General features: G+C 51.7%; 1 protein-coding gene across 1 annotated transcript in view; it reads right to left on the reverse strand.

The window, feature by feature from the left end:
- Nucleotides 1–25,538, reverse strand: part of DNAH17 (dynein axonemal heavy chain 17) — a 111,159-nt gene that overhangs the window by 66,201 nt on the left and 19,420 nt on the right. The window contains exons 14-28 of the mRNA XM_059907878.1: nt 22,267–22,375; nt 21,844–21,947; nt 19,861–20,001; nt 17,412–17,555; nt 15,384–15,566; nt 12,542–12,796; nt 10,797–10,966; nt 10,110–10,332; nt 8,362–8,478; nt 8,180–8,266; nt 6,635–6,787; nt 3,638–3,886; nt 1,818–1,940; nt 560–907; nt 368–459 (exon numbers count right to left, since the gene is read on the reverse strand). Coding sequence (XP_059763861.1) covers nt 368–459; nt 560–907; nt 1,818–1,940; nt 3,638–3,886; nt 6,635–6,787; nt 8,180–8,266; nt 8,362–8,478; nt 10,110–10,332; nt 10,797–10,966; nt 12,542–12,796; nt 15,384–15,566; nt 17,412–17,555; nt 19,861–20,001; nt 21,844–21,947; nt 22,267–22,375 — 2,498 coding nt within the window. The remainder of the gene's footprint in view (nt 1–367; nt 460–559; nt 908–1,817; nt 1,941–3,637; nt 3,887–6,634; nt 6,788–8,179; nt 8,267–8,361; nt 8,479–10,109; nt 10,333–10,796; nt 10,967–12,541; nt 12,797–15,383; nt 15,567–17,411; nt 17,556–19,860; nt 20,002–21,843; nt 21,948–22,266; nt 22,376–25,538) is intronic.

A 25,538-nucleotide genomic window follows, 5' to 3' on the forward strand; every position in this document is an offset into this window, starting at 1 on the left:
CTGCTCGATGGAGGGTCTTTTCCAGCCCATCCTTCCACACGCTGGACGGACAGCCCCGGAGACGCCCAGGCTGTTCACAGCCCCAGTTTGATTCAAATCTTCCACACTTGTTCTCTGCCAGCCCCTGACCTGGTGGGTGTCCCCAGGTATGATGGGGTACAGTTTAATCTCTGCAGTCATTGCTTCTCCTGAGGCTGAAGGCCCGCTCTGTGGCCGGCGTGGCAGGATGTGGCCTGGGAGCTCGCACTCTGAGGAAGGGGATGTATTAACCCACAACCTGGAGCTCTCCCCGTCCTGGCCAGCAAGGGGCGCACGACTCGGGTTTCTGCCACAGTGAAGCCCCTCGCCTGGACAGTGTGGGACCCACCTCTTCTTCAGGTTCTCAAGTTTGTCATAGAGACCAGGTTTGTTGGTGGCTTCGACCACGTTGGGTGTTTTCACCGCCTCCTCCATCAAGGCCTGGGAAGAGAAAGGGACCGCCACGGCATCAGGAGCCCCGTTTCCTCCCACGGAGCCATTTCCGAAAGTGCCCAGGCAGGAGCGAGAGAGCTGTGCTCACCTTGAACTCCTGGTCGATGTCGTCGAAGCGTTTGGAGTCCTCCGGCAGCTGGGCGCGGATGTCTTCGGAACCAATGAAGATGCTCTCCAGGTGGCTCCAGGCTCTCTGGACCTCGAACCAGATGGAGATGACCGAGTCCGCTGTGGACAGCTTCTGCTGCCAGCTCATCACCTCCTTCAGGAAGTGGGACAGGTACTTGGACATCATCAGGTTCTGCAGCTGCACCTGGTTGTCCTCCAGCGTCTCCACCAGCACCTCATCCGACTTGAGCATCACGGTGCCTGTCCGCGGGTGCCGCTCGTGCTCAAACTCCATGGTGGACCAGGTACTATCTAGGGCTTTCAGCACCTTTTGGGGGAACAGAAATCGGGTCAGCAAGTGTCTGGCATGAGGGGCTTGAAAAGGACCCAGAGTTTCCTAGAACATGGAAGGAACCCCTTCAGAAAGGAAGGGCTTTTCAGAAAGCCAAAATGTTCATTCCAATGTTATTTACAATGGCCAACAGATGGAAACAACCCAAATGTCCCTCAGTGGATGAACAGATCAACAAAATGTGGTGTATTCATATAATGAAATACTATTTGGCCATACAAAAGAATGAAGCACGGGCACATGCTACAACATGAAGGCAACTTGAAAACATGCTTAGTGAAAGAAGCCAGACACAAAAGCCCACATATTATGTGTTTCCATTTATATGAAACGTCCAGAAAAGGCAAACCTATAGAAACAGAAAGTGGGTTAGTGGTTGCTTAGAGCTGGGGTGGGGGGCATGAGAAGATGGGGGGGGGTCATAGCTAAAGCGTCTGGGTTTCATTGCTTTTTGAGGAAATGAAAATGTTCTAAAATTGACTAATTCTAATATGTGATGGTTGCACATATCTGTAAATATGCTAAAAGCCATTGAATTGTACACTTGAAATGGGTGAATGGTATGGTATGTGATTTATAGCTCAATAAGGTTGTTAAAAAAAGAAAGCCAAAATGTGACAATTCAAACTCAAAAAACAGGTGAGGAGAGAGGTCTGAATTGCAAAGGAGTCATCCAGAGTTTCCGTGTGTCCTGGAACTGCCCCAGGTACTGGCTGATGGCCAGCCCTCCTGCCCCCGTCCCCACTTCAGCTTCTCAGAAAGCAGAGGCAGGATGGACCACAAATGAGGGTGCTTCGTAGGAGAGGAGGGTTCAGTAGGGTTAGGCAGGTGGTTCGGGTTCAGCATCATTCCCTACAAAACGCACTTTGCCGTCAACAAAGGATACCTTTTCCATGCCAGACTCTTTCACAGCCTTATCTACGATGTTTCGGACCTCATCTTCGTATTTATGTAGGTTCAGCTGGAGTAAATCTGCCAGGGTGGTCTCATCTGACATTTCAAATTTCACCTACGGGAAAAAAAATAGGCACATTCCACATAAGGTCACATGTTCTCCAGTTGAGGGACAGCTTTGTCCTTCATGGAGAGGCAGGCGAGGGAGGAACCCAGGCCATGGCAGCGGCAGTTGGAAGCTCCGTGACTTGGGCAGTCACTTCTCCAGGCCTCGCCTCTCCTCCCTGTAAAACTGGTAACAGCAGAGTCCACTGATAGGGGATTGAATAGTGTCCCCCCCAAATTCATGTCCACCTGGACCTCAGAATGTGACCTTATTTGGAAATAGAGTCTTTGCAGCTGTTAAGGATCTTGAGATGAAATCGTCCTGGATCAACTGCACGGAACATAAATCCGATGACAGGTGTTTTCATCAGAGAAAGGGGAGGGAGATTTGAAATGCAGAAGAGGCCACGTGACCACTGAGGCAGGGATTGGAGGGATGCGGCCACAAGCCAAGGATCGCCTGGGGCCGCCGGAAGCTGGAAGAGGCAGGGAAGGGCCCTCGCCTAGACTGCCAGAGGGATCACGGTCCTGCCGACACCTTGATTTCAGGTTTTTGGCCTCCAGAGCCAGGGAACAGTACACTTCTGTGGTTTTAAGCCCCCCCATGGTGTGGGGCTTTGTTACAGCAGTCGCAGGACCTGATCCACCACCTCAGGAAGCTGCCGTGTTAGTAACAGGTGTGGCCAAGTCACAGGTACTATTACTCCAGTAACAATAGCAGGTATTTTCATGGTGTCACCCAGTCCTCAAATCCTTCTCGCTGTCACATAGACAGACATTTCCAGGCCCTGATTCCAAGCCTGCCGTGGAAACTGGTTTAACCAAGTGACGGAATCGAGTGTCTCTCAATCATGGTTGGGAAAATACCTGCCCGGGTCTCAACAGTCCTCGGTGATGCCCAATTCCTGGGACGTTTTAGTTGCTTGTTGATCACCGCCCGGGGGTCTCTCCCAGGCCCTGGAGGGGGTACACGAGCCTGCTGGCCAGTGGTCTCAGTACTCAGGATAACCCTTCTGCTTGCCTGCTTCTCCCCGCCAAGGCCCAGGCCACATCCCGTGTGCTCCTGAAGCCGTTCCAGCTCTTGCCTCGCCGTGGAGGTGACTGCCTCCTCTGTGCTCCTAGAACCACCCCTGAGCATCCCATTCGGCGTCCCGAACCCCGTGGCCCACGCTGTTCTTTCCTCCTTCGCTTCCCCGAGAGCAGGGCCCGTGTTCTGTCTCTCTGCATCCTTGGTATCTACGTGGGGCCTCTGCAGAGTAGCCGTTCCACAGAGTTTTGTTCAATGTTTGCGGACGGTGGGGATGTTCCTATTTGCCTTCTGTGAGTGTCAAGGCCAGTGACCCCCACCCCCCACTGGGGAATATCCCTGGGAAAATTTGGGTGCTAGGACTCTGTGCTCCTGTGGCGCATGGGGGACCCGGGAAGCTATTCCTCCTCCCCAAACTTCCTGAGCCCCAGGGACATTCACCGTACAACCAGAACTGGCTGCATAATTTGAGGGGCCTGGTGCAAATGAAAATGATGGGGTCCCCTGTTAAAAAATTATGAAGGACTTCAACATGGTGACAGCAGAGCATCCAACCCGGAGCGGGGCCCCTCTGAGCGCAGAGCCCGAGCATGCTCAAAGCCGGCTTTATCAGCGTCAGCCCCGCCCATCCGGTAGCGAGTTCCCAAGGAGCAGCGCCCTCCTCCCCCGAGGTGCGGTACCTGGGTGGCCTGCATGAGCTGCTGCCAGTGGCGGTTCCGGATGGCGGGGTTCTGCAGCTCACTCACGGCACGCAGGGACGTGACCATGTTCTTCACGGTGTCGTCCAGCCCCACGAAGGCATCCCAGCCCTTCATCTCCTTGTCCAACGACCTCACGTCCTTGGCGAACTTCTTACAGTGTAGGTCCATCTGCTCGGCGTTGATGTTCTTCCACTTGGTGGTCTTCCAGTCATCGATGCTGGTGTTGACCTGAAATGGAAACTCTCACTCTCACTCCTCTACTGGGGACAGTTCAGGAAGGCACCTGTGCCACCTTCCTGCCATTGCTCTCAGGGAGCAAAATCCAATGAGGAGTCTTGAGAACTAATGACCGAGCTTGGTAAAGTGGGTGGATACAAGGGGAAAAAAAACACAACAACCCAGTTCTATCATGAAAGATTCAACTTAAAAGTCAGCAGTTAAGAGATAGTTTGGCAAAACGTGGGTCTTGTCACTGCTCACCAGCATCTAGTTCTGTCCCACTTCTTGGTGCAGCCATGTAAGCTGCCTCGACCAATGGAATGTGGGTGATGCCCGACACTTGGGGGCAGAAGTGTTGGCTTGCCAACGCCTGACCCACAGTTCCCTCTGTCTGCCTTGGCAATGGTGGATGCATGCATTGAGCTGCCCAAGGGTTGCTTGCAACTGGAGTGTGGGCTTTGCGAGAATGAGAAATACATGTCAGTGGTTAACTACACAGAGTTTTTTTTTTTTTTTTTTTTAGGGCTGTCTGTCACTGCAGAGTAACCTAGCTTATACTGACTGATTAAAAACACCAGAAGAAATTTCACTCACGACAGGATGAAACAAGACACAGGCACTACTGGGGGACAACCCTACCAAGAGAGGAGACAGAACCCTGTGAAGCCACAGTCTTTAATTAAGGGTAGGCTGAGAACAGCTGTGAAGCTGGACGGGCCGGTCCTGGAGGGGGTCAGAGGTTGCTGAGACAGGCCTGGGGTGGAAAGACGCGGTCTTGACAGACATCCGTGTCAGATAAAGACAGACAATTGGGGTGTTTACAAGAGATTTACTTTGCAGATCCCAAGACTCGAAACCTTAATCCCCACAGGAACTGATGGCCCTTCCTGGTGGGTTTAAGCTGCTCTGTATCCTGTTATCATAAAATTGTCCTGGCTAGTTTGTTTTGGAGAATTTTTCTTGCAACACCCTGACCAGAAATGTTTATCGTTATCTCCTGGGAAAAGTAACCTGTATTCTTGGGTCTGCGCTAAGTGTTGTTTATCGAGGGAAAGTGCAGCACCCTGATCTGACTTCACCGACTGTTCAGTAATGTCGTTCATGCACAAGAGACTTGGATTCTGTGAATTGCGAAAAAAAATAAAGCATCGAGAGGCATCGATGGGTTCTCTCTCTTTGTGGGTGGTTGTGAGGTAGCCTGGGGCTCCAAAGATTTTTTTCCCCCTCTCTGTGAGAAATAGGTAGATTCAGCATGGTCAGGATGAAGACATTCATTCACAGCATTTTACTATGATGTAATAAAAAAAAATAAGATAACTGACAAGACAGAGCCTGCTCCTGGGTGGGGACAGTGAATATGGCCGTCAAGAGGGGAATTCTCCCCGGATTAGCTCATGGAGTAGATTTAACTCTAGCTACACTCGTAAGAGTTTTCTTTTGGAGGGAGGAGGATTTGTCAGAGACTCTGAAGTTCGTTCAAGAGCACAAGAGAGAAGAGTTAACACAGACTCAGAGAACGAATTTATGGTCACCAGGGGGAAAGAGGGGGGAGGGATAGATTGGGAGTTTGGGATTGACAGGTACACACTGCTGTATTTAAAATGGATATGTGTAGGGACTTCCCTGGTGGCGCAGTGGTTAAGAATCCGCCTGCCAATGCAGGGAACATGAGTTCGAGCCCTGGTCAGGGAAGATCCCAAATGCCGCGGAGCAACTAAGCCCATGCGCCACAACTACTGAGCCTGCGCTCTAGAGCTGGAGAGGCACAACTACTGAGCCCAAGTGCCACAAATACTGAAGCCTGCGTGCCTAGAGCCCGTGCTCCGCAACGAGAGAAGCCACCGCAATGAGAAGCCCGTGCACTGTAACAAAGAGTAGCCCTCGCTCTCCGCAACTAGAGAAAGCCCGCGTGCAGCAACGAAGACCCAACGTAGCCAAAAATAAATAAATAAATATATTAACAAAACAAATAAAATGGATACGTGTACATGTATGGCTGAGTCGCTTTGCTGTGTATCTGAAACTATCACAACATTGTTAATCGGCTATACTCCCATATAAAATAAAAAGTTTAAAAAAACCCTAAATTGTATATGGAATAAATACTTTAATTTCTCTAAAAAAAAAAAAAAGATAACCAGGGACTTCCCTGGCGGTCCAGTGGTTAGGACTCTGTGCTTCTACTGCAGGGGGCACGGGTTCGATCCCTGGTCGGGGAACTAAGATCCTGCATGCCTCGCAGCATGGCCAAAAAAAAAAAAAAAAAAAAAAAAAAAATTAAGCCATTATCTATTAAAAAAAAAAAAAAGACAACCAACAAGGAGCTACTGTCTAGCACAGGGAACTCCTCTCAATACTCTGTGGTAAATGGGAAAAGAATGTGAAAAAGAATAGATACACGTATGTGTATAACTGAACCACTTTGCTGTACACCTGAAACTAACACAACACTGTTGATTGACTATACTCCAACACAAAATAAAATGAAATAAAAAATAAAAAGAGAGAAGAGCTAAAATATCTTTGGAAATAGAGGAGCCAAGAGGTGAGACTGTGGGGAACTAACACGTGCACATACGCTGCAGACACACAGCCTAGATACCAGGAGGAGTGAGGCTTCCTACTCTTCTTTTTGCCCCCATCAACCATCGAAGGCGGCTGTTACGGAAGGATAACGGGAGCGCCCCCTCTTGGTGCTGGGATGCTGCCCATGGAGCCCCCCCAGTCCTGCCCCCTGAGGCTTGGCGCCCCCCTCACCATGGTGATCATGTCCCAGAGCTCCTTCAGCTGGCGGACCTCTTTGTGACAAGCCTTGAGCTGCCTGTGGTCTGGGACTGTAACCTCGAACAGGCTCCCGGATTTGCACAGAGCCTCCATGACGCCCTCCATGGCCGCGATGCTCTTTTGTTGCTGGGGGCACGCAGAAGCCGGTGAACAGGGTGCCGGCACCCGGTGGAGCCTTCCCCGTCTTCCCCGCCACGTCCCAGTGAAGCCCAGAGCCATCAGTACGCTGCACTCCAACGCCACGCACACAGGGTGGCGGCAAACTTGCCAGCTGGGAGAGCAGTGGCCTCCCCGCCCACCCCCAGCTTCTCCCCTGATGGGAGGGTGGCTCATCTCGGCGAGCTCAGGTGTGAGGACTGACTCTTAATGGACGTTGCATGAACGCCAGACTTCCTCCTGACATTTTCTGACTTCCCAGAATCTCCCCCATTCTCTCACTGTATATATTTGTATTGTATTAAAATGTATATAAGTAATGCTTGATTGCTTTGAAAACTAGAAAAATCTAGATAAGCAATGAGGAGGAAAAGAAGATTCGTCCTGAGCCACACGACTAAGTGCGGGCAGCTGCGAAAGCTTTGGTGTGGAGTGTGTACCACGCTCAACTGGGTACATAGGGGGGTCCCGAGTGTTTGCACCCTGCCTTGCGGGCCTCTCTCACCAGGGACATGGTTCCTAAACAGACTTGACAGGGGAACTCTTCAAAGAACCTAGCCTGCGTCCATGGCTAAGTGTCCGGGGGGCTCAAAGGAGAGAATGGAGGCGTCTATGCTGTGGATTGGGGGCGTGGCTGAGAAAATGCCCATGGAGAAAGGGCAGGATCTTGGCCTCCGGGAAGGGTGGGCTTCGAGGCTGAGCAGGGGAAAGAGCAGAGGCTCGGGGGAAGGGAAACTGTGGGGTGGCCCTAAAGGACATCTTGGGGTTCCCTTGCGCTCACGCCTGTGGTACTGCAGAGTGTGGTCGAGGTGTGGGCTGGGGTCTGGGCACAGTGGGGGCTGAGCACTGTGCCGGGAGCATTGCGGTGCCCCCCCTGTGCTCCTGGGGGGCCCCTCAGGCCCCATGCACCCCAAACGCCCCTGCCAGGTGGAAGTCAATGGGGCCTGGGCCTGAATGGGCTGCCAGGTCCGGGGCCATGGAGCTTGCACGTTGGACACTGACCATGAACTTGGGCAGTGGGAACCAGGGGACACAGGTGAGGCTTGGCCACCGGCTGCACGTGGCGAGTCAGGGAGAAGAAGGTGCCAGGGAGCAGGGTGAGTGCAAAGCCCGAGGGGACAGCAAACTGCTGAACGTGGGGACCTCGGAGGGGGAGGGGGCTGAGCCGCAGGGTGGGTTTGTGAGGCTCGTAGGATATTCAGATGTGCACACACACGCACAAACACACACATGAGCATGGCCCCGAGCCCAGTCCCATCAAGGCCGTGTTTCTGGGCTCATGAGAATGACAGCTTGAGGAAGGATGAGAAAGTGTCAGGGTCCCCAGAGTTACTACCCCATCTCCTCCTTGAGCAAAAGTACCTTATTGAGGGACTTGTAGGGGTTGGGGTCGCTGAAGCTGAATGGGGCTTCTTGCCTGAACTTCTCTCTGAACTCGTGCTGCTTGAGCTGCAGGAGGACCACGTGGAAACCATCAGGCTCCCGCCCCAGGGCCCAGCTGTGGTGCATGCTGCGCCCCGCCCCGCCCCCTGAGGCCGTGGTACCTCAAACTGCTGGCACTTCCGTCGCAGGATGCTGACCTCGTTGGCCTGCAGGGGTGCCACGTTTTGCTTCACCTGGATGGCCAGCTTCTTGGTGTTTGTCCACTGCTCTGGCAGTTCCTACACAGGCAAAGGCCAAGGACCACTCCTTTTCCTGCTCTTTTTAAAATTTTCTACTGTGAAATGATTACAGACTCAGGGGGAGTTGCAAAAACAGCACAGAGAGTCCTGTGTGCCTGCGCCCAGCCTCCGCTGGTGCTGGCATCTCACAAAGCGGACGCTCGATACCCAAACCGGCATCCGACACTGGGGCGTTTCCGTTAGCAGGTGAGGGAACTTGTCGGTTTTCACCCTGTGTTTTAAGCTGAATCCATGTGTGCGTGTGTTGTGTGCATGCACGCACGTGTGTGTGTGTGAGTGCATGCGTCGTGGGCGTGTGCAGTCCTAGGCAATTTTATCTCATGTATAGATTCCGTAACCCCCGCCACGATCCACATACCTCACTCTCCATCACCGTGAGGGAACTATCTTGTGTTACCTCCTTGTACCAGCACCCAGCACCACCCCCCGCCCCAACCTGGGCAGCCACTAACCTGTCCTCCGTTTCTACAATTTTGTCATGGCAAGAACGGCTTTAGCAATCAGACGAATTTTTGTATTTTCCAAGTTCTCCACACTTGGGCAAATATTGTACTTATTATAAAATATTTTAAAGAAAAAAATCCCAGCCCCCAAATTCTTTACCCACAAATAGACATTGTTTCACATTCTTCTACGATTAACTAACAGTCTCTGTTGGCAGCGACACACCTCAAATGTTTGTCAGAATTTTTATCTCACCACTCGCCCTGTCCATGGCCCTGGAGCCCCTGGGGCCCGGCCACAAACGCTTCGAATCCTGGTCCTTAGCTGAGCCCCGGGCGTGGCAGCTAGGGCAAAACACAACGTGCTCTAAAGCAGGGCCTGGGCAGCACGAGATCGCCGTGGAGGTCACCGCGGCCACCGACCACAAGCCTGTCACCCCTGTGCTGTGGGGTCTCGGGCATTGGCTGGAGTTAGTGCCTCCCGGCAGGGGGAGTCAGGCCTGTTTGACCAGTCTCAGAGCCAGGGCAGAGAAGGGGGTGGGCAGCCGGGTCTGGCAGGAGACAAACTGCAGGGGGGTGGCTGGGCCGTGGCTTCAGGACCCAACTTCTGCCCTGCCATCGCCCCAGCCCAGCTGCACATACAGCTGCTCTGACACCGACAGCTGACGTTCTGTGAATTAGCTGTAAAGCACTGGGCTTTTGGAAGTCCCCTTCAGCCTCCCTGCTGTGGCCCACCTGTCCCACGTGGGGACAGAGCCGGCTGCGGGCCTTCCGGGTTGGGGGATTCCCAGAGCAGCTGCCCCATTGCCCTACTGGGGCGCCGGCCCTGGCCTCATCCGGTCAGGTCTCTGCTGACCCCATTCTCGGTCCACCATCCCTCGTGCCCAGGCTCCTGCTGCGCTCAGGAGGAGGTGTGGGACTTGAAGGCACTTTTTATCCATTGAAACTCCAATCAAATGGAAGAGCTACTGCTCCCCCACTTCTGGAGGCCACCTCACTGTCCCCTCATCTCCAGAGAGCCCTGTCCTCCCACCCTGCCACTCCGCGGGGACCCCATGTCTAGAAGAGGAGGTCTAGCCTGCAGGCTCTGGGTCACAAGAGCCCGCCCTCCTCTGGCCCTGCCGGCAGCTCCAGCTCCCACAGCGGGGGCCCCCCAGGCCCGTTTACCTGCAGCTTCACGTGCGTCTCCTCGGGCATCTCCTCCCCGTAGGACTTGAGCAGCTCGATGGTCTGCTTCAGGGGCTCAAACATGTTGTCGGTGGCCGTCTGCCTCTCCTTGACCTTCATCAGATGCCCCATCACCTCCACGAGGCCGTCATAATCCCGCTCCTTGAGAGGCTTCGTCAAGCCCGCCCTGGAGACCTTCATGAAGGCTTCTAGGTCCGCGAGGCTGGTGGGCGAGTCCCGCGTGGAGCCACGTCTCAGGGCAGCCTTTGCTGGGCCTCCCGGGCAGAAGAGCTGGATTACACGCTCTCCTGGCTCCGTGCCCCTCCCGGCCCCAACCCCACCTGTAACTGCACAGGTACCACCCGCACGTTTCACGCCAGGCTTCCCTGTCCGACTCAGGGCTCCTGAAGGATTCCTTGGCATCTGTTGCCCAGACCCGGTAAGTGCTCAGTAAAGAAGCAATGACCGAGGGACCAGGGCCTCCACGCCCCGCCAGGTGACACCTTCCTGCTGGGACCCACCCTCTGTGGGGCTGCCGGCCTCTGAGCCTGACCTTCACCTCCACACCCACCCGGTTTGGGGGAGGAGGTGTCCAACCGACACTTCATGGAAGGCCGCCTGCAGGTGCCCCTCGCACATGGCTCTCTGGGGCATGATCAATGTCAGGCCAGCGGTCCCGGTGCCCACCTGTTGACCACGTGGTTGCTCAGGTGCCGCTTGAACATGAGGCTCCAGCGCTTGATGGTGTTGAGGAGGGCCTGCTTGAAGGGGCGGCAGTCACACTGCAGCCAGCCGTTGAACACCTTGGTGTTCTCGCACTTGGACACCTCCTCATACAGCTTCTCATAGGAGTTGATCTGGAAGACACAACCCCGTTCACCTGTCGGGCTGCCAGGACCAGGGGTTGGGGCCAGCACAGCACGTGTGTGTGGGGGAGGCCCTTACGATGCACTAGTTTCCTTCTCCCAGCACCCCCGGGGTCCCCTGCGGCCCAGCAGTCTATCCCTGACACGGGACAGCCTGTCAAAAAGGGACGTCATCAAGCAAGGCCAGCAGGGCTTCTGAAAAGAGCAGGCCGAAAGTTTCAAGGGGTGAATGGGGTCCCAGGCACCCATGGGGCATCCCTTAACTCTCTATGCTGCTGCACGTCCTCGGGGCTCTCAAGCTCCACCAGCCAGCTGTCCCCCCACCCCATGTGCATCTCCCCTATGGCTGGGTCATCCGCACTGAGCTTCAGGAAAAGAGGTGAAGTTTTGTAAATTCGCTATGTTTTCTCATGTTCTATATCCTGGTTTTTTTGGCTGCACTTGTCTTGCGGGATCGTAGTTCCCTGACCAGAGATCGAACCCAGGCTATGGCAGTGAAAGCGCTGAGTCCTAACCACCAGACTGCCAGGGAATTCCCATCATGCTCTATATTACTGATGCTCTGGCACTGGGGGCCTCGCTGACCCTGGAGGGACTGCCCCTGCCCCCTGGCTGGCTAAGTCCTGGAGATGGCAGACAACCCCCCAGGACCACACCTTTCATATGCAAACAACCGACCAGAGCTCACACCCCAACCACCTCCTCTACGGGGCTCTCACACTCCAGGCCACTGTCCACCTGCCCTAATCACCCCAGGCCCAGATTCCTGACAACCCGGGACAGCCAGTATGCCCCTGAATCACTGAAATGATTCAAACTAGCCCATCCTAAGCCTGCTTGCCCCGCCTTGCCCATTCTTTCCCATGAAGACCACAGTTCAGGCTCTCAGCCATGCTTTCCCCTCATTCCCTCGGCCTCCCGCCCGACACTGGTGCCTCCCCGCGTGGCCCTACGTGGCCCTGCATGGCATGGAGTGCCCCCCTCCTCTTGGGAGCCGTGAGTCACAACCTCTCTTTTCACAGCAGGCGTCTGCTGATCTGTTGGTCTCTCCATACTTGAATTATAATAAAACTTACATTTAAAAAATGTTCACCCTGGACTTCCGTGGTGGCGCAGTGGTTAAGAATCCACGTGCCAATTCAGAGGACATAGGTTCGATCTCTGGTCCAGGAAGAGCCCACATGCCACGGAGCAACTAAGCCCGTGCACCACAGCTACTGAGCCTGTGCTCTAGAGCCCACCAGCCACAACTACTGAGCTTGCGTGCCACAACTACTGAAGCCTGCATGCCACAACTACTGAAGCCTGCATGTCTAGAGCCCGTGCTCCACAACAAAAAGAAGCCACCGCAATAAGCCCACGCACCACAACGAAGAGTAGCCCCCGCTCGCCGCAACTAGAGAAAGCCCGCGCGCAGCAACAAAGACCCAACGCAGCCAAAAATAAATAAATAAATAAATAAAAATGTAAAAAAAAATGTTCACGCAAGTTTTAAATCAAGTCCAGTGCCCCTCCACGGCAGGGATTCTGGAGGTGAGGAAGCTGGTGGGTGAGGTTCACACGCACCTGCTGCTGGAACTGGGCGAGGGTGGGCGGCATCTTGGGGAGGGTCTCCTCGGCCTGGGGGTCCAAGTCCTCCGGGCTGATGGCGCGCCCATAGGTGAGGAAGTTCTTCATGAACTCCTGGGGGTTGTCCATCCACAGGTAGGCGTAGCGCTCAAAGGAGTCCTGGTACTCCTCAGCCTCCTTTATGGCGCTGATGACCAGGCTGGACATCTCCTCCCGCATCTCTATGAGGTCGGTCATGTCTTCCAGGTCGGTCTGCAAGGGGCAGGCGGGGCGCAGATGGGTGAGCGCTTCGCCCGTGGTCTCCCCACCCTGGCGAGTGGCTCCCTGTTGGTGCAAGCGTTGCTAACCTCTCAAGATGGGACGCGGGGACATCTGCAAACAATGTTTGCAATGTTCTCCCGTGAGAAGATACACTGGACGTGACTTTTGCCAGGCAAACCCTAGGATGATTCACACATGGCTTCATTCATTAAGTAGTTACTCAGCATCTGCTGTGTGCACGCAGGGGGAGGGGGCCCTAGGGGCGTCGACAGGGCTCATGGGGATGTAGACAGCCCAGGAGTGGGGTCAGATGTTCATCAAAAAAATCACAGAAACGAGACATCATGACTCTGACCCTTGCATTCAGGTGTAACAGGGGGGAGGTTGGGGAACGCTCCCTGAGGAAGTGACCATTGGTCTGAGAGCTGAAGGACTGTAGGTAAAGAGCAAGAATAGCAACAAAGCACATGCAAAGGCCCTGTGCTGGGAGGAAGCAGACGTTTGACGACCTGAGTGGAGACCACATGGATGGCCAGAGTAGGAGCACGGGAGGCCCAGGCGGGACAGGATGTTCTGAGTTTCAAGTGACAGAAAACCCAACCCAAATTGGTGTTAGCGAAAAGGCAGCGATTGGCTTATGTAACTGGAGAATCTCAAGGTGGAGGGTGTGTATTAACCATGCTTTTTAAATTTCCTGTATCTTATGAAGCTTTGGCATCTTAAAAAATCTTGCTGGCTGGGGAGAGACTGCCCGTCACAGGGACAGCCAATTCTAAGAGAGCAAAGGGCTGGGGTGGGAGCACGCCTTTCACGTGAAAACCAGCCAATCTCCCAACCGCCTACTTTATCTAACTAACCCTCACACTCCAAGCCCATGTTCCCCCTGCCCCATCACCCAGGGCCAGGTACCAGATAACTGGAGACGACCGCCATAGCCCTGAGCCGCCGATGTGCAGACCGGCCGGCCCCGAGCCATTTCCCTGGTCCTATCTTGCCCTCCCGCAGAAACCCCAGCAAAGCCTCTGGCCTGGGCTTCGCCCCCCATCCTGCTTCTGCTTTCTGACCAAACCTGCTGCTTCCCCCGAGCCCCTGAGTAGCCAGCCGTGCTTTCCTTTCCAGGGGAACTGTGAGTGACATTAACGTTTTCTATCAACGGCACTGACCTGTCCATGTTTGTCACTCGGTCACTTCTGTAAATTAAAATCTCATGGATACAAACGAGACCAGAGCGGGGCGTGCGCAGCCTGGGGTGTGGCCTGATCACCGGGACCCTTATTCTGCTTTGTTCCGTCCTGTTCATCCTGGCAAGCCCCTCAGGACCCCGGGGTGGGTGCAGGAGCCCCGGATGCGCATCCTGTCAGATTCTGGAGCACATGTGGGAGTCCAGCTCTGCGTTGGGTCTATTCTTGAGCTGACCACTGGTGGCATAGTTCACTTTATTCTGAGCTGTGGAACAGCTTGCTGCGTGCCCTTGGGCCGGAAATACCATCTTTTTGCGGCTCAGGAATCCTCAAGCCCTTCTCTCTGCCTGGAAATCCCCTTCCACCCTTCAAGACTCAGAACGCATGTCAGCTCCTCTGGGAAGCTGTCCTTGACCTTGCCAGGTCATGTCCTCACATCACTACATTCACTCACACATGCACACGTATGCACACATACCTCTGTCCCTAATAGCACAGAGCATCTTGCTGTAAATATTTGTTATTACAAATAATATGCGCCCATTATCAAAAAGTTCAAATGAGGCAGAAGCATATAAAATAAAAAGCTCCCTTGGCATCCCCTGTCCTCCTACCATCCTCACCCCCATCCTGTTTCCCAGAAGCAAGCACTCTTAACAGTTTGGAGTGTATCCAGAGGAAGGCAGGCTTTTGTTTTGTTTAAACGAATGAAATCACATTCTAAACATTGTTCCACAACTTAAACACTTAATAACAAACGTGTCAGGAGCAGCTTTGCATCCCGGGCTCCCTTCTGGGACTCATCCGGATGCCTTTGTCTGGATGGGCCGGAATCTACTGAAGGACACCTGTATTTGATGGTCATTTAGGTCTTTTCCAATTTTAGTTTAACTGCCCCACAAACCATGCTCCGACAAACACACCTTCTCAGACCTCCCTTCGGGGGGCGGGGAGGGGCTGAATTTCCCACGCCTTTGCATCCCCAGGATCTGATCTGACTGCATTTTACGTGTCAGACGCACGTTAGGTGTTTAATGCATTCAGAGCAAACGGCTGCGGGAGCCCACCCAAGGCACATCTGTCAAAGAGCCTGCGTGCTCAGAGGGTCACAGCGTTTAAATTATGGGAGAGGGTGAAATACCAGGGAGGGTGGGGATGCACACTTGGTGTCTTATTGGGGGTGGGGAGGCATCAGGGGAATGAAAACCAGGTCGACCGAGGAGAAGCCGCTCTGGGGAGAAAGATGGGATCTCAGGAGTGGAGAGAGAAATCCTGGCCACTGTCCTGGGGAACCCGATGGAATGGAAGCCTCTGGGCTCCTCTTCACACTCAGGACCCGTTAGGGGTAGCAGTTGGTGGCAGGGAAAGGGGTGGGGCCGTACCAAGCCCAGACTGACCTTGTAGTTCATCCTGCCCTTGGCCAGCCTGGGGATGAGCTTGGCGGCATTGCAGATGTCAGTGACCAGGCTCTCAATCAGCGCCAGGAAGCCTCGGTCCCCGCCCACCTCCAGGGACGGATTGAAGACCAGCCCATCCTCATCCAGCTCCATGCGGACCTCAAACAGCGGTGCGATGCTCTCCTGAAACAGGCCGTCATGGGGTCAAAGCCTTGCCCTCGGCTGAACCATTTTCAGTGCCCGGATGTTCCCCCCAGCACCAGACAAGGTATATGGCTAACTCCTGCTGGCTGGGGCCCCTGCAGAGAACACACTTCCTGAGGGCCCTTGAGCGAGAACTACACAACCAAATGCACCGCCATCGGGCCAAGTGCAGGTTGGGTGTCCAGGGCGGGATACAGCAGTGATCGTGAGTGCTGAGGAGACCCGTTACCTCCGTTCAAAGCCCACATCTGCTACTGTCTAGCTGCGTGGCCTTGGGCGAGACCCTCGGCTTCCCAGTTTCCCCAAATATACAAAATGAGTACAGCTGCTTTATAGAACAGAGGCAACCCTTGTCCCCATCTCCTTGGGTTACCGTGAGGACTAGAGGGATGGCTAACACATAGAGCACGTGGGGCGGCGGCTGTCTCAGGTTTAAGTGGCAGCAGCTGTGGCCACAGTGCTCAGTGGGGCAGGGGCAGGGAGTGTCACGGACAGGCAGGATGGTCTCCGCTGAGCTCCAGAAAGGACACGCCCTCATGTCCCTTGGAGGTTCTCTTTCTAAAGCACACACGCCACAACCCTGTCTATTCCCTCTTGTGAGGGTCCCCCTTGTGAGGCTGCGAGGCTGAGGTGCAGCCTCATGTGTCAGGGGACAGGGTAGAGGCTCGCCCAACATACCGGCGAGTCTCAAAGTGCGGGCCAAGGCCCACGGGTGGCCTCGGGACCTGCTCCACGGCCACTGATCTTCCTCCAAACGTAGCCCCATGCTGGCCCCGTGGGTGGCTGGCTTGAGAGACCCCTGGTTCTAGGACTGAGGAGGGGGCGGTCTGCACTAGTGCCTGAGCGAGTTGCTAAGTGGGAGAGGTCAGTTGTCACAAACTCAGGTGACCAGACTTTTCTAAAGCCTCTGACTCAGGGGTCCGCTCCCACTGCTTGGCCACTTGCAAATACGGGGACTTCCTGGGATTTTTTGAGGATGCTTTGTTATTAGGGTCTCATCATGCTTTTGATTGTGACTCTCCTCTCTTTGTAGTGATAAATTAGTTTATAAGTTTACTATAAGTTAGCTACCTTCATTGCTGATACCGTGTCACTGTGCCTTGCTTGGTGGGACTTAACAGTTGGTAATGCCGACTACTTTCATCAACAGAATCTGGGGTCTGTGATTTTCTGGTGACAACTGCCCTCTGCAGCTTGTGTAAGGGCATCTCACTGCAGTGCCCACCATCCTTTCCTGCGGGTAGTCTGTGGGGGGGAGAGTGTCTTTCATCTTGCCCTCCTGGCAGTATTCAAAATCACTTGGGAACCATTGTAGTGAAAAGGACATGGGCAGGAAATAGCTCTTGGAGAACAGGCTGGGATGCAATTAACCAGCAAATCTACTTTGCTGACCTGGTTTAAGCTTCTACTCAATTCAGCAGAGGGTTGAGCGGGTTGGTGGCTGATGTTGCCGATAGGAGGGCACCTCCCAGCCCCAATCAGCATAAGGAGGGGGCAGTGGTACCTGCTTTTCCTCACCTGGCAGCAGCATAGGACAACTCAGATCCCTGTAGGTGTTCTATAGCCCTCTTAAGCTGCAGCATATTTAAGGACCAGATATCCTGAGCACCCAGGACTGAGCAGGGTTCTGGGACGCAGGACTTTCAGGTTTAAAATTGGGACGACTTGGTCACCCTGGGAAGTCTGTTCATTTGTAACATGACAGTCTGTTCTTTCATCAGGAAACCACAGATTATAGATTCCAGCATAAACCTTTCTCATATTTATAATATCATAATACATATATATGTATATGCATATATATATCTCACATTTGTAACTTACATCTACAACCATGTTGTCCATTAGGTAATTTAGAGACTTGCGAATGAAATGGTCAAATTCATCCAAGACCATGCTGTCAACGTAGTTGACATAATCCTTCCAGGACTGGCTCGTCGTATTTGCTCTGAAGAGTTCCGCATTTTCCTGCAAACAGAACCACATGGCTGGCTGTCGTTTCACTGGTCCACTTGTTCCCTCTTTAGGCAATTTATTCAACAATTCCCTGGGCTACCCTCATCCTTGTTCACACCCTCCACACACAGGGATCTGCTTTTGGCTTCTTGAACGCTCCAGGCTCTTCCTACAGGCTGCTCCCTCCCATTCATGCCAGGTGTGGCTTCTTCTCATCTTTTAGGTTTCAGCTCAAATGTCAGCTCCTCACAAAGGCCCTTCTTGACCACCCCCCATTCATCTCAGGTCTGGTTCCTGTCCCTGCCCCCCGACCTGTGTTCCCTCTAGCAATTCGTTATTTGTGCCTGTGATGGCACAGATGACAACTCTGAATTATTTTGTCTTTGGTCTGTACCTCCCCTTGATGCCAAGCATCACGAGGACAGGGATTGACTGTCCTTTCCACCATTATACCTCTAGCACTAAGTAGTATGCCTGGAACAGAGCAGGAGCTGGTGGGTGGGTGGGTGGATGGATGGATGGATGGATGGATGGATGGATGGGTGGGTGGATGGATGGATGAATGGATGGATGGGTGGATGGATGGGTGGATGGATGGGTGGATGGATGGATGGATGAATGGATGGATGGGTGGATGGATGGGTGGATGGATGGGTGGATGGATGGATGGATGGGTGGATGTTTGGGTGCGTGGGTGGATGGGTGGATGGATGGATGGGTGGATGGGTGGATGGGTGGGTGGATGGATGGATGAATGGATGGATGGGTGGATGGATGGGTGGATGGATGGGTGGATGGATGGATGGATGGATGGGTGGATGTTTGGGTGGGTGGGTGGGTGGGTGGATGGGTAGATGGTTGGATGGGTGAATGGGTGGGTGGGTGGGTGGATGGGTGGATGGATGGATGGATGGATGGATGGATGGATGGATGGGTTGGTGGAGAGATGAAACTGTAAGACACTGAGTGCTACAGGAAAACACAAAGATGACTGTGACCCAGTCTGTACCCTCAGGCAGTTATATTCTAATAGGGGAGAGAAGACACAGGCTTAAATAACTTCAGTGTAACAATGGTTCAAATGACTATTATGGGAGTAGAGGACTCTGGCAAATGTTGCGATAACAAAGCCTTGTCAATTGCTCGCTGGCCTCTGCCTCACTGGGGTTCCTGTTCCCTCCTGGCTCGCCCTCCAGCTGGGCTAGTGTGCTGTGAACCTCTTCCCAATGCTAAGCTAGATTTATCTCTCCCGTGTTGTTTCCAACACATCTGGGAATGTTAATAGGTTAATCGGTTAACTCTTCCAAATAACCTTTTTGCAGTTTAACATGTTAATTTCGTTGGACCTTCTGGCACCAGGGCAAAGGGGAAAGGAAGAGAATCTGGAAACAAGACAAAATATTTCTTGGTCCAGTCAAGTCACTCCACAGAGGCAATGACCTTCCAATCAATGACTTCACCATGAGAACAGCCCAGCACAGACCCTCCTCCCGGGGGGCCTGCTGGTCTGTCTGGATGTGGCGACCCATCATTTAAGGCCACAGCAATGATTTGCACCATGCACTGGGAAACCCCGAAAAACTGTCCTGAAAATATCTTGAGCTCGGTGCGGGGGGCGGGGGGGGCGGGGGGCGGGCAGTTTTCTCCTTTCCAGGCCAACACAGAGCTGCACCTTTCACATTTGCCTCAGAAACAGGTGAAAATGCAAGCTGGCTAAAGTGGCCATGGACGGAGGAAGGCGTGAGAACCCCATGCTGCCGGGAATCAGGCAGAGCTGCCAGGGACGTGAGGCTCCCATTCTGCATCCCCCTCCGACCGTGCCCGTGCCCTGGGGCCCCGGGCCCATGGACCCTTGAGACGGCTGGCAGAAAGGAATAACCTGCACGCTGGGCAGCCCAGCGGGCACGTGTCCGCACATTATCCCAGTTTCAACGTGTTGGCACCCAAACACCACGGGGCACCCACATTCCGTGCTCCTCTCTCTTCCCGTGCTGCCGGGCCTTCCTCACACTCAGGGGTGGGAAGCCGTGATACAGCTTCTCCCAGGGACTTGGTATGAAGGTGTCACTTGTCCACACCGATTCATGTGGGGTGGGGGGAGGGTGCTCTGACACCCTTAGGGGAGGAGGGCAGACACGTGACAAGAAGAATCAGGCTTCCAGGTGAGCAGTTAGCAGGGTTTGCTACTATAAGATGGGACCCCTGGATTAAAGGTCTTAGATGCCTGACGTTTTCTGAAGCCTCGAGCTCTCCCTCCTCCCTCCCTGGCTGCTGAGAGCCCATGGCCTCTGCAAGGCCCTCCCGGGCAGCTCCTTACCATGACCATGGACTGGATCTTCAGGCCGGCGTCCTTGACCGCGGTGTAGCGCTTGTTGAGATTGGCCATCCTCCCGTCCAAGTCTAACAGGGCCTCTTTCTTGTTGTCCTTCCTTTCAAACATTGGGTTGGCCGACCAGTCCTGGAGGGAAAAGGTGAGCGGGAGAAAAGTGTCTGGAGAAAAAGCTTCTGGCCCTACTTCCTCCTACACAGCCTTTAGAGTGAGTGTCCCCATCCTAGGCTGGCCTCGCAGAGGCCGAGGGGCCGCTGAGGACTGTTGGCCAGAGAGCCTCCAATGATGTGACTCAAAACCAACCAGGGCCTTGGAGGACCACGGAGAGACCCCTGTGCATGTTCCCCAGTCAGGAGCCCCTCTAGGGGAAGGAGCATCTGACCCTCTTGTCAGGGAACCTCAGGAGCTGGGGGTGAGGGGACATGGCAGCCGGATCCGGAGACACATGTGGAGATGTTCAGAGTCCAGGACAGAAAGGGACACACAGGAGAGAATGAGTGACTGGAGAAGGCGCCCAGGGGCTGAAGAATGGTTGCCATTTTCGGATTGAAAGTACTTTATGGATCCAGGGAACATTAACAAAAGGAGACACACGTCTGGATACACTCTGGTGACGTGTCTGAACCCTGAAGATGACCAAGGACTCTACCTACCTCTGGACAGAGAGAACAGGAAAATCAAAAAATATCTTTCAAAGGAAATATCAAATATGTCAGCAAAGGGAAGTCATACCTTTGTCAGCTTTTTCAACATTGAGGCTATAAGCAGGGGTGGCTGTGGCCTGAACTGTGCCTCCTCCCGCAAATTTATATGTTGAAGTTCTAACCTCTAACATCTCAGGATGTTACTGCATTTGGAGAGAAGATCTTTAAAGAGGTGATTAAAGTGGGGTCATTAGGGTGGGCCTAAATCCGATATGGCTGGTGTTCTTATAAGAAGAGATTAGGACATAGACACAGAGGGACGACCGTGCGAGGACACAGGGAGAAGACGGCCGTTTACACACCCAGGAGAGAGGCCTCAGAAGAAACCAACCCTGCTGGCACCTTGATCTGAAACTTCTAGCCTCCAGGACTATGAGACAATAAATTTCTGCTGTTTAAGCTGCCCAGCCTCTGGTCCTTTGTTATGGCAGCCAGAGCAGACGAATATAGGGATGCTTCTAGACTACTGAAAGAAAAGGACCATATCAAAAAATCCTTTACTTGGACAAGACAGCTATAGGTGAGATCCAAAGAAAGATAGTTTTGGAAAGCAAGGACTCAGGAAGTAGGTCATCAACGCACCCTTTCTGAGGCAATTACTCGAGGAAATAGTCTGATCGAATGAAAACTGAATCAGAAAAAAAATCAGAAAAAAAGTGGGGTGAGCAATGGCTTTCGCTTACAATGTATTGAGTTAAATCTAAGTGGATGGTGATGAAAAGAACGTCAATTGTAACGAAGGAAAGAGTTTCACACCGTGATAAGCCAAAGGAGTCTCAAAACAGAAGAGGTGTTTTCTAATGAACAAACCAGTGCTGGCCCACGGCAGGTGTCTGCAAATTCAGGCACTGATGACAAACTGTGGTGGGGGAGGGTAGTGCTAGCAAGGGCTTTCCCCCAGTTTTCTGGGTCAGGCTTGAGAGCAAGGACCTGTGCTGCTCTGCATCGAGGGATGAGCTCCCGGCGGGGCTGAGTCTGAGCGCGTCTCCACCCCCACCTTCGTTCCTGGCACCCGCCTGGCAGGGGGACCTGCCCACACACCTGCTGAGCTCAACAGACCCAAATGGAATGGAGCTCTACAGAGTGACCAGGGGCTCTTCTGCCTTGGGGCCACCCTGACGTCACCATGGTACAGCCCAGAGCCTCACACAGCAGGCCCCCACTGCCTTGGGCACTTTCCGTGATCATCTCCGAGGGGGCCCGTTTCCCCAGGACCCTCTCCGGGGTCCCCATTTAAGCCCCGCTCTGTGCTTTGCAGGTTACTCACCTTCATGGCCTGGGAAATCCCCTCTATGTTTTGCTTTGCTTTTTGTATCCTGTTCTGCAAGTTGTATAGCATTTCTCGCATCTCTTGAATATATTCAAACACACCTAAAATAGAAGCATAAAGGGATCTTACAAAATGAACGATTTAGCAAGGGCTGGCTTAACACTCATGATCACAACACAATGCTCGGCGAGTCTGTCCGCTTCTCTGGAGCCTGAAGCAGAGGAAATCGCGGAGAGCTTCCTAAAAGGCAACGCTGAGGAATAAAGCACATCGTGTCTCTTCGGAAACAGGGCCTCCCTATCCCCACGTAGGCGGATCACTAATTCCACAGGAACTCCAGACGGCCCGACAGGTTGGACCCGCCCCTCCATCCCCCTCACCCAAGTTTAACCTAAGGGGAAATGAATGTCGCCTTTGTACCTTTGCCATTCCAGAATAAGGTCGTCTCAGCGTCCAACAATTTGACATCGATTGCTTCCAATTCTGACTTTATCAGTGGAAATTCTACTTCCTTCACAGTGGTCTTTATCTGCAAAACAAGGGCTACAGTTTCAGGGCCTTTGTTCCAAATCCAAGCAGATTTAAAATCGTCTCCTGGTAAGGGTGCTTATTACTCAATACCAACCAAACCAATTACAGTTAGTGTTATTTAATTGGGAATTATGTGTACATCAAAGTTCAGGAGATTCCAACTTTTAAAATTATTTTTTATCACCAAGGATTTATGTATATACTTAACTCCTAATCACCCATGTTATGGGGTAGAAAGAGAAGGAAATTCACTAATGCAAAAACAGTGTGTACATAATCCAAAACTTACAAAATCTGGCTTAGAATCATAAAAAGAAAATCAGAGAAATACACACTGGTAACTGGGACACTTCTGGGGCATTTCTCAGAACATCGCCTTGCCTATGATCTAAGGCTCGAAATGTGATTATACAAAGGAGGTCCAGGATCTGTGGAGAAGCTGTTTCACTTGTTAAATCATCAGAGTGAACGGTAGGGTAGGTTCCATACAGTCTTGATACAGGTCTACCCTGAGCTAAGAAATTCATGTAACACTCTAAAACCTCAATTCACAGAACAGAAAAAAAAAAAAGACAGAGTGTGTATACAGTTTTTATTAATTACACCTTTAAATAACAAGCACCAGTTGTGCTTTGGAATACTGTCCTATCTGGCAATATTTTGATTTACATGTAAGTTTTCAAGGACAGGTCTACTCTCTAAAGTGAGGGATGTACATAGAATTTAAATTGTACATTAGATGCTATTTGCCTTTCACAATAATTCTTTTTTTTTTTTTTAAACATCTTTATTGGAGTATAATTGCTTTACAATGGTGTGTTAGTTTCTGCTGTATAACAAAGTGAATCAGCTATATATATACATACATCCCCACATCTCTTCCCTCTTGCATCTCCCTCCCACCCTCCCTCACCCACCCCTCTAGGTGGTCACAAAGCACAGAGATGATCTCCCTGTGCTATACGGCTGCTTCCCACTAGCTATCTATTTTACATTTGGTAGTGTATATATGTCCATGCCACTCTCTCACTTTGTCCCAGCTTACCCTTCCCCCTCCCCGTGTCCTCAAGTCCATTCTCTACATCTGCGTCTTTATTCCTGTCCTGCCCCTAGGTTCTTCAGAACCATTTTTTTTTAAGATTCTATATATATCTGTTAGCATACGGTATTTGTTTTTCTCTTTCTGACTTACTTCACTCTGTATGACAGTCTCTAGGTCCATCCACCTAACTACAAATAACTCAATTTCCTTTCTTTTTATGGCTGAGTAATATTCCATTGTATATATGTGCCACATCTTTATCCATTCGTCTGTCGATGGACACTTAGGTTGCTTCCATGTCTTGGCTATTGTAAATAGAGCTGCAATGAACATTGTGGTACATGACTCTTTTTGAATTATGGTTTTCTAAGGGTATACACCCAGGAGTGGGATTGCTGGGTCGTATGGTAGTTCTATTTTTAGTTTTTTGAGGAAACTCCATACTGTCCTCCATAGTGGCTGTATCAATTTACATTCCCACCAACAGTGCAAGAGGGTTCCCTTTTCTCCACACCCTCTACAGCATTTATTGTTTGTAGATTTTTTGATGATGGCCATTCTGACGGTGTGAGGTGATACCTCAGTGTAGTTTTGATTTGCATTTCTCTAATGATTAGTGATGTTGAGCATCCTTTCATGTGTTTGTTGTCAATCTGTATATCTTCTTTGGAGAAATGTCTATTTAGGTCTTCTGCCTATTTTTGGATTGGGTTGTTTGTTTTTTTGATATTGAGCTGCATGAGCTGCCTGTGTATTTTGGAGATTAATCCTTTGTCAGTTGTTTCGTTTGCAAATATTTTCTCCCATTCTGAGGGTTGTCTTTTCATCTTGTTTATGGTTTCCTTTGCTGTGCAAAAGCTTTTAAGTTTCATTAGGTCCCATTTGTTTATTTTTGTTTTTATTTCCATTTCTCTAGGAGGTGGGTCAAAAAGGATTTTGCTGTGATTTATGTCATAGAGTGTTCTGCCTATGTTTTCCTCTAAGAGTTTTATAGTGTCTGGCCTTACATTTAGGTCTCTAATCCATTTTGAGTTTATTTCTGTGTATGCTGTTAGGGAGCGTTCTAATTTCATTCTTTTACATGTAGCCATCCAGTTTTCCCAGCTCCACTCACAATAATTCTTGACATATATTTGGTACTTTAAATGGTGCCCCCTCCCCACCCATGTCCTCCTTTTCAGACAATTAACTCTTAGGAAAGGTACGGTAGGGCAGAGAAATAAAGCTTAACAGCTATTACCAGTGGAAACCAGACAGGAGCAAAAGAAAGCACTGACGGAATTATAAAGTAAGTCAATGTGAAATCTTGATTCCATTTATCAGAGTTTGAATATTAAACAATTACACAAATAGCCCAGACAAGAGCTAAATGTTATTATGCCTTTGTGATTGCCCAGAGTAAACAAAGCTCACAGCGATGAGATCCATTTAATATGCCCTGTTTATTATTTTTCAGCAGCCTATGTAATAAATCCACACCTTTAGGGCATTTTCCCCAGACCCCCCAGCAGATTTCTTCAAGCCCCACTCCAACACTTACCTAGCTCAAACATTAATAGACATTAGCAGCCTGGGGGCCTGGGGTCTCTCTCGGCAACAGAAAGTACATTAAGAATAAGAAGCGCCATCTAAGGGACCAGGAGCATCTCCAGAGAGGGGAGCTGGCATCAGTAATAAGGGTCACTGCAGGCACTGAGCTCTGGGTCTCACTCCCCGACTCCCCATCCTTGTCTAATGTTTTTATTAGCAGAACAATGTCATTCACAGCGGAAGCTAACACGCTTCCCCCGCATGTGACTGGTTGGGTTTTGTTTGGAAATTCAGAAGTGGAAGATCAATTTTTTTTGTTTCATTCTAAATAACGTTTGTTGGATTTTTTTGTTTGTTTCTGATTGCATCATTGTTAAAAAAGAAAAAAAGCTCTTGCATTGAAAGTAACCCACAAACATTTTTCCACGTGACTGTATCTCTAAGGCTTCCATTCTTCCTAAACACCGTGGCCGGGAGGCGTTCCAGGGAACGGATGAACATGGCGTTCTTTGAACCTGAAGAGAGCTGGTTCTGGAGAAAGCTAATTCAAGGAAATGCACTTAAGGCAGGCCCTGGGCTGTCACAGTTC

The sequence above is a fragment of the Balaenoptera ricei genome, chromosome 20 (assembly GCF_028023285.1).
Source record: "Balaenoptera ricei isolate mBalRic1 chromosome 20, mBalRic1.hap2, whole genome shotgun sequence".
In the NCBI taxonomy this organism is placed as follows: Eukaryota; Metazoa; Chordata; class Mammalia; order Artiodactyla; family Balaenopteridae; genus Balaenoptera; species Balaenoptera ricei.